At 43.3% G+C, this 9,181-nt stretch overlaps 2 protein-coding genes across 3 annotated transcripts in view; both read right to left on the bottom strand.

Moving 5' to 3' along the window:
* Window positions 1-9,180, bottom strand: part of LOC119166943 (2-oxoisovalerate dehydrogenase subunit alpha, mitochondrial) — a 30,720-nt gene extending 21,540 nt beyond the window's left edge. The window contains exon 1 of one of the 2 annotated variants that reach the window (XM_037418337.2): window positions 8,973-9,180. In XM_037418337.2, the coding sequence (XP_037274234.2) occupies window positions 8,973-9,071 (99 nt within the window). In that variant the 5' untranslated portion in view covers window positions 9,072-9,180. The remainder of the gene's footprint in view (window positions 1-8,972) is intronic. The other variant, XM_037418336.2, reaches the window with a different exon arrangement.
* Window positions 7,318-8,929, bottom strand: LOC119166946 (uncharacterized). The gene has a single exon (XM_037418339.2). It carries the CDS (start codon window positions 8,300-8,302, stop codon window positions 7,472-7,474), a length of 831 nt encoding a protein of 276 aa, XP_037274236.2. The 5' UTR covers window positions 8,303-8,929; the 3' UTR covers window positions 7,318-7,471.
* Window position 9,181: the final 1 nt, after the last annotated feature.

The raw sequence follows: 9,181 nt of genomic DNA on the forward strand, positions 1-9,181 counted from the left end.
TTTTCTGTCGATCACACTGTCCAATGCTCCCTTCGAGCTTTTTTTCCTTCTGCCATGTTGAGAAGTGTACCTTCACTCAAGCGCCTATAGACCATTTCACTGTTTGTCAACACAAGTCCTCGATGGCTTCAGGTTTTGTGCGCAGGCGCAGCCTAGTAGCATTGGCAGTGATCAAGAGCACTCGCGAGTAGCCCGCTAATTTTCAACAGTTTCCTCCCAGTGTTTGGCCAAATATCTCAGATACATTTTTTTTCTAAACATAACGTTAGAAGAGTTAGTCCTCAACTAGTAGCACCTTCTTTTTAACTGAAAAAAGAGTATGTCCTTACTTTACACAACTTATAAAACAAGTTTTCTCTTTCGATATCAGAGAGTGATAAATGAAGTGACCAGATGTTTCTTGAAAAGCCACACGTGTTGCAGCTATTGCAATGTTGAAACCCACCGAAAAGGCAAATAGCAGTGCAACACTTGCGTTGCTGCAGGCGACAATGACGGTTATGTGTGAGCCATAGAAACGTAGCAACCAAAAAGACAGCAATGTGAAATTACAAGCGACTTTGATAAAAGATAAGATTTTCATATAAAGAACAATGGATAGCCCATGATAGAAAGAGCGTCACTTATTGAAAACCAGTGTGTACGGTTATGTGCGTGATTGATGCACTTATGAGGGCCCATTTTGTGTACATTCCTATACACTCTTTCCGTGAGAAGATTTTTTATTAATTGTGCGGCCATGGCCACAGAAGTCTGCAACTCACAGAAGCTTTGTTTGAAAAGCTTGAAGAGACCAACGATGGAAAAATAAAAGGGCTGAGTGCACATACAGGACCGAAAAGGTTTTATTTAAGATTCACATAGTGTGTCGCACTTCCAAGGTGTGTGGAATTCGACGTGACTGCTTGTTATCGTGCTGGAAAAGTTTAGATTAAGAAACCGGAATTTATCTGTCACTGTATACGAAGAGCTTCACAAAATCCATCTCACCATCATGCTATGTCCCATACATAAACTCGTCTCTCCATCACATGCAAACCATTTTTGTTTGTACACACTTTTCGTAATAATAAATATCACGTTTATAGATGCTGCATAACTGTATGTACATTCAATCACTAGCACTTCTGTTTCAGGCAACATTTTTTATTACTACTTCAGTCATAGTAAAGATTCCAACAACACAAATAAAACCCTGTAAACCTAAGCTTATTTAATGATAACACTAATAAGTTTTTAGAACAGCTTTAAATAAGAAGGGCTATAATTGCCTTGCCAGTGTGTTGCTTGCCTGGTATTTTCTGTCTTTTTTTTTTTTGCTAAATGACATAATGAAGCTGACAGGTGCAACATTTTCTGACGCGAAGTGCCAGCCTAGCAGAACAATGCCTAGTTTTTGTATATTTAATTTTTGCTCGCATCTGAAGTGCAGCAATATTCACCTGCAAAATACCACAAGATAGATATGACAACAAAGTTAGGCCAACAGTTGAAAAATTTCGGTCCACAGCATCTATAAATCAATCACAGTGGCCGAAATCTATTTCGCCTCTACAAGCGTTTGTCTTTTCAGGCCACTCTGAAATTTATTCCAGTCATACCTCTACAGACACCACCTTATATTTTTGAAGCAGTTATATGGTTAACCTTATACAGTAACTTTAATGAGCAGCTGATCACATGCTGACCTTCACAACTTTTTTGCCATGACACCGTTTATGCAATATAATTGGTTACACACTACGATTCACAGAATAATATTACATTCACAGACTAATAATGCGTGGTTTTTAGCGATGCAATATAACTAGCAGATGTGTGCAAACAATCCGTGCGTCACAGTTGTGCTGAGGCTTATCGGTCCATCGCATCTAGGCAGTTTCAAACGAGTATAGTTAGAAGTGATGCTCATAACAATGTGCTGCGATGCACTGACTACCACTGCACTTAAAGCATGCTTACGCCATGAAGGCATTCTTGTCAGTGGAGCTAGATCATTCAGTTGCTAATGAAATTCCACAACAGCAGTAAAACAGAATACGGTTTGACCACAATAGTAGAAGCTGAGTCATTATGTTAACATGAGCAGTTGGGTTGGTGCATATTACTCTAGTGAGTCAGGCTTGATGCAGCATCGCAGAAAACCTTAAATGTTTAACAAGGCAGACTTCTGTGAGCATTTTATTAGCATAAATTAAAATGTTCATAAGGTATAATTGACATGAATACTAAGTCTGCATTTAAATTTACGTGACCATGTTGTACATGATCACTTGGTAGCCATTTCAACTCTTCAAGTACTAGTTCCAAGTGTGCCTTCCTAACACGAATTAAGGTTTTGTTCCAAACACAAATGAACATGGCAAAATGTTTGCCCTACTACTGCATGTGACCGTTTAGACGTTTGCTAAAAATAACTGATGTTATTTAAAACAGGGGTTGACATTAACCGTTTCTTCTTACGCTAACAACTGAATCGGTGCGCAACGACCGACCATCGTGTATTCAAACCAGAAGACGGCGTCGTGGAGCTCTAAAAAAAATGGTGCAGATGTTCTGCATCTAAAATGACCAACAGAGTGTCGATACAGCCAAAGAGCAACGCTATCGTTGAATGGGGTGCATGAAGCCTTGAGACTCATTACCGACACACAACTGGCACAGCCTAACAGTTCCTTCTGCTTCTTAACAAGTGGCCAAACAGCAAACTATAACGCACAGCTGGACTGAGTCGGTGTAAAATATTCATGCAATAAGCACCTCTTATCTTCTATACTTTTAGAGGGCTTTTGTTCCAGGTTAGCTGCATGCGGAGTTTATTCTGACAGCTGTTTTGCAGGGAGTGATTTATTATCCATTGTATGGAGAGGGAAAATTTTATATGTTTGACAAACAAGTCAGAAAACAAAACACAACTAAAAAGTGAAGTTATACCATTACGGATAAATGGGAAGCTATGGTATGCGCACACAAAAAAAAAGGCCCCAGACAAGTTGGTTTGGTAACATTTTCAGAAGGAGGTGGAATAAAAGTTTATTAGACAGAAGCACACAAAATGTTTTGGATCTTTTATGTCCCTGCACTGTCCGCGTTTTCTTGCACTTAAGCTGCCTGGAAAAGAATTAACATACTCAAATCCCGTGTGAACAGGTGACAGCGACGAAGTGCTCAAAGATAGAAGACTGTGACTGATACAATTCAGTGAAGCATTGTTTGTCAGTGAACCGCTACAATATGCACTGGCAAATGCATGGTTCAGGATGATAAATAGCTTAAAAACTTGGAAGACGTTCGCCTTGAAGAGTAAAACGCAATGGCGCTATTGGGCCCCCATGCACATGACCTTCCCGATCGCTTAACTGATTTCGGTTCTCAATGTTTAGCTCCATAGAGCTGTAAGAAAATGAATGACTGTGCGTGTCTAACTGGCCATTTCAAAGTATTATTGAATGCCCATTGCAAGCACGGTTGTTAAGTGCCCACTACACCATAATTGTTTCTTTCGCGATCGACAACACGCCCACAGGGCACCACGCTAAGCTACGCAGCTGCTCACTTTGTTGGTGATTTTGCTGCTGCTGATGGTTAAGTACGTCTTGAGTGCTTTGTAATAGGTGGGCCTTTGAAACACCCAATTATTGTACAATTAAAGCATTTTGATGTCTGGCATAATTCTATGCTTCTGCCATGCAATATTACATGCGTTAAGGGCTCCTTTCACTATATTACATATAGAGTGTCTTTTTTTCTTCTCGAGCGATTTCAAGCAATAGTGTGGCTCTGTGGCAGAAAACCTGCTCACAGATAGGAGGCCCGAGTTCAATTCTCTTTGGAACCGCCAACTTTTATTATTTTATTTCCATGTTTCTCAAACTTTTCACTAACAACCGAGAATTCCAACACCGAAACTTTTGCCAAAAAAAGCTCTTTAATACTATCATGATAAAAATGATGCGGTAAGACTACAGCAATCAAAGTGCACACGAATTCTTAACTACAAGAGTAAAACCAAGTGCATAACTGTGTGGAGATTTGGTCTTTGCTTGGATTTCGAATGATAGGAACAGCTGGCTCCCTGTAATCTCAACGTAATTCAACACCATATTTACATTTATGACCTACGGTGCTCACAAGGATATTCAGCGGCTTGGATGAATCAGTTATTTCATCACACTTGACTGTTATCGTATGTAGAGCGAGGGCGGACAACATCTTATTTCAGTCTTCGTGCTATATAGCCCTCAGACCGTTCTCGAGCACCGTAGAGATGTAAATAAATGTTCATGAAAATCTTGAAAGCCATAGTCATCGCATTCAGATTTAACAAAAACAACATGGCATTTCTCTAGCGTTGTTGAAGTTGAAGTATTGGCTGCTCCATTGTATTCTTAAAATTTATCTCTCCTGCATTTCTTATCGTGTTTCCTTTCTGGTTATTTAGTTCGTTTTTCATCTCTGAAGTTTTCCTTTGTTTACAGCTTATGTTTTCTTATTGGTTTTTTCAGTCAACAATACCATTATTCCTCGTAATAACGTTAGAAAATGTGAACAGAAAACGGAGACATTATGTACAGTAGGCCATCAATAAAGAGATGTCGCCAAGATTAGTTTGTCACGGAAAGCATTACAACATGGGATCCACAGCAAACCCTCCACTAAAGGCAGAGGAAAGTGCTCTTATGGATTTGTTGCAAGGTGTAACCATATCTAATATTACTGCACCGTTTACCATTCCACATTTTTGGAATTTCTTTACAGCATTTATGTTGCTCAAGGTGCAACATCTCGCTTTCACAGAAGAGCCAGTTCTCTCTGTTTTATTACTACAAGAGAGTCATATAAATGGGCAAGTTTCAGTCCTCCATAAATACTCTCATTAAGATCCCAAAGAGGAAGCTCGCTATGCCATCAAAAAACAAACAAACGAAAAAGTCAAATGCCCAACATACTGCAGGCACAGAGGCAACGAGTTTATTAAACATTTTAAAAAGGCCTGAAACGGCTTTTTCTGGGGAGTTGACCCGATTGCAGATACGGACGTCTGCCTATGCCCAGATTTGATGAAGGGATAATGTTCTCGTAAACGTAATGGCTCAAAGCAGAATTGCATTTTCATGAGGTAATGATAGGCTGTGGGGAATTCGGTGTCTCAATGCAGCTGCTGGGATGAAAGAGACATTCTTTCTAGGTGGGTCATCTCCGGTTGGCAGATTGACAACATTCACTTTATCTTTCCTTGCGGTGCTGTCTCTAGCTTAGTCTAATGAAACTGGAATATGCGCAGTGTTAAATTAGACAAAATTTGATGCCGCATTACACTTGCAGTGTAAAACGTGGCATTAGTAGACTTGGTAAGCGACTGATATGTGCAGTTGCTTAAGGTAACAGCAAGTATGAATATGGCTGATAGGAGTGATAATGACTGTGACGTAAGTGTTTATTAAGTGTTTGAGTAAAAATTACCAAGATGAAATGAACTAAAGACGGTGGTAAAAGGAAGCAAATGCACCACTCGGTTGTAAATTGTCGCATTTGTTGACCACTGTACATAGTACAAATTGCTGAACACTATATAGTTTTACAGTTGCAATGAAGGCTCAACTGTAGTCATGCAAATTGCATACATAGACAGCTGTGTTACTATCCTGACCTTAAAATATTTTAGCACTTTTTTGCATTTCGTTTTATAAAAATATGAACGATGGCATTTTTTTAGGTGCACATGACACAGTGAAACACTTGACGCTGTTGTTTACACTGTCCAACTGGTTGTTTCATTTTCAGAAACCGAAAAGGCCATTCGCACATCTCAAACATTGTTTTTACAATGGCAAGGCACATGTGCAATGATTCTTTGTGCACATTTTGCGTACTGACGTGGCAAGTAAGTATATGAAGTCGTGCAATGAATCAACAGTGCACACTTGTTGCTAACAGACTACAAGTACCAACAGGTCATTGAAAAGCGCTAAATCCAAGTGGAATGTCATTGAAATAAAAAAAAAAGAAGGCTGTCGTATTCCAATTCAAAAGTAGGAGGGCTGCCAGATGCTTGGTATCAAAACTGGAAGCTACGGCTACTCTGTAAGAAAGAACGTCTACCCTTTGTTTGAGATTATCTTGCTATTCAAACAATACATGTTATCTGCCATGCTTGTACTGCAACTGTTATCTTTCAGTCATGGAGTGCACTAGTACACTGATACGTGCCGACCACTCACAAGACGAAAGGTCCAAAGATGCGTCGTAACATACGATTGATTCGGGGCACTAAACGGGCTCCAAGGGTGGCAAAAAGCTTCTGGAATAACAGAAAAATGGAACTTCCAAGAACTTTAACTGAAAGACGAGTGTACATTTCTGTGAGGGTATGCGCTGCTTCACCAAAGCAGAGACCTTGTAGATAATGCCTTAATGTGCCTAAGAAATATATTTTTTTAATTACTTGAAATGTACGAGACATAATTATAATGCGTGCCATGGCTAAAGGAAAGTAAATGCTGAAATGCTCATGCATTTGACTCGGTAACAAGCCTTGCGAAAATTCATTTTCCTCGTGAAGTTACGCAGCTGGCAAGATGCCCACTGTAGCAAGCCAGTGCTGTGGGGAGTGGAAGAATGCACTTGCATACTGCCGAGCCAACTTATACATTCCTATTAGTGCAAATGAATGAAAAAAAAAAAAAAACACACAGACCAAGAGAACAGACATACATTAGACTACTGCCCTCCGATCTATATGCCTTACTCTGGTGCAAGAGTTTAAATTTTTGCTGCCAAAAAAAAAAAAAAAAACACACAAGTTCCGGCAAGCATATAGCCTACTTTACACGTGGTAAGCCACACATTCAACTGCCTATAACAAGGGTGCATTGACCCAGCTTTGTTCTAGTGCATTTCTTTTTTCAGCGACTACGAGAAAATACACACATTTTGTACTTGGTCATTCAGCCTGTCTCTACAGAAGATTGCCGAGCCTACGCAATAAAAGCAGCATGACACATGCACAAAAATAATAAACTATCGGGATTTTGAACCACAATCATCAAACGAATATGAGCTCGCTGAGTTGGGGAATTCCGCCATTTATTCCGACTGGCTGGGATGGTTTCGGAGGCAATTAAAATTACACAGTTTGTCGCCTTTTGCACCCATTGAAATGCAGCCATGGCAGCTGGAGATTGAGCTCTCACCTCTTAAATTAGGAGAGCAACGCTACAACCATTAAGCAGCTGCAGCGGTTTCAAGCTCGGAGAAAGGTAGAAGCGTCGGCGATGGTATCAGATAAAGCTGTGGTACGACGAGCTCACAAGGAAGGTGTTCTCATTTATCTTTATTCTGACAAATACAATTAAAAACAATGGTCCGAAAGAAGAAAAGGGGCCGCGAAATGCACACGTTGATGAAAACACCGTCGCAACGTTATGCAAAATACACGAGTTGATAAGAAAACACCGTCGCAACGTTACAACTAGAGCGTCCGCTTGTCCTGCTCCATTCTGGCCGTGAATTCCTGCATGTGTCTTTCGATCTTGGTGCGCAGTTCGGCGGCGTTCTTCTGCGCCTTGTCGTCCCGACAGGTCCTGAGGTACTCTTCGACGAGGTCCGGAGAATCCCAACTTCCGACCGCGGCCGCCGGCGTCGCCGTCGCAGCCGCCGAGGCGTTTTCGACCTGACGAAGACGCTTGGTCAGCTGGGTGACCTTATCGGTGAGTCTGTCGATCACGCCGTCCTTCTCCGAGACGACACGTTCCAGGTCGCGTTCCCTGGACGCGGTACTACCACTTCTGGCCGCCCTGTCGTCCCTGCAGGCCCTCTCCCGGAGGCTAGCGACCTCTTTTTCGAGTTCCACCGCCCGGTTCCTCCAGAAGTCGGCGGCTTCCGAGGACGCCGCCCGGGCGCCGCGAGACTGACAGTCGCGGCAGCCCCCAACTGCGGCGGTAGACTTGAGGTCTCCGTAGCGCTTCTTGATTCGGCTCACGTCTTCCTTAAGCTCACCTATGCGCCGGTCATATTTGGCCACCAGGTCGGCCTGCAACGCCTCGAGATGCGCGACGCGGTCCCGCAGTTGCGACGCCTCCTCGCGACTCGAGGCGAGGTCCTGCTTCGTCCTCGTCAGCTCCGCCTCGCGCCTTTCCAGGGCGTCCTCAGCGTCGGCGAGACGGGTCTTCCAGCGCCGGTGCTTCTCCAAAACGGCGAGGTCGACGTCTCGCAAGAGCTTCAGGAGTTCGACTTCGCAAGAAGAGCCGCCACCGCCGCTAGGAAGGTGCAGCCGATCGCCGAACAAAATTTCTCTCTCCATCTTTTGCGGCGGGGTAGCTTCCGCGCGGAAACGCGAGATAGGCCGAAGAACCCAGACAGCTTATCACCGCGCCGCACTAAAACGTTACGGCAGGTTCGTTAGTCCCTTGTTTACACGGAACTTGAAGGCCAAGCCGCCGCCGAAGGTCGCAATAATTGTACACTCGCTACTTTAAATATGGCGGAAATGCAAAACAAAGACTGTTTGAAGTCAAGCCGCACTTTCGAAGAAACGCAATCGCTGGTTCGCCGAGATTTCTCGAATTTACTAGCACCTTCGAGTCACGAGAGAGAAAAAGAAAAAAGTGAACACAACATCCGAAGCGAACGCGGGTTACACAAATGCTCTATGCGACCGTACGCCTTTCATTCGCGAGGTTTACGGCGATCGGCATTTAGCAGACAGTCGTACGAAACTTCGCAAAATTTTTTTCGATGCGATATTCGAATTTAAATAACGACGAAGAAATCATCTCGGCCTCCTGTGCGGATGAACTGGCCCAACGGCGTTACTAAGCCGACAGCGAGATTTTTAACGACACGGCCACGACATTGCAGGGCTGCGATTAGCGTAATTGCGCACAATACGCGCCCACTCCATACAATCTGCGCACGCTGACGTCAATCGTGTGTACAAACAAACACTTGTAAACACAGTGCGGCGTACTCACCCCGCAGATCGCTGATGTGCGGTACAGTCGACGGTCCGAATTTCGACACCCCGTTTGCGATAGAGTGCGGAGGAAGCGCGTCGTTGTCCTGGCTGCCATCGTAACAAGCAGGAATGCCGCCCGTGGCTGTCGCGTTGGAAACAAAAATACAGCGATCGGCAGCAGCTGAGCGAAGCGGCCAGCGGCTGCGCTTCGGATCGACACGGCTT

This window comes from Rhipicephalus microplus, chromosome 6, assembly GCF_043290135.1.
Source record: "Rhipicephalus microplus isolate Deutch F79 chromosome 6, USDA_Rmic, whole genome shotgun sequence".
NCBI lineage: Eukaryota > Metazoa > Arthropoda > Arachnida > Ixodida > Ixodidae > Rhipicephalus > Rhipicephalus microplus.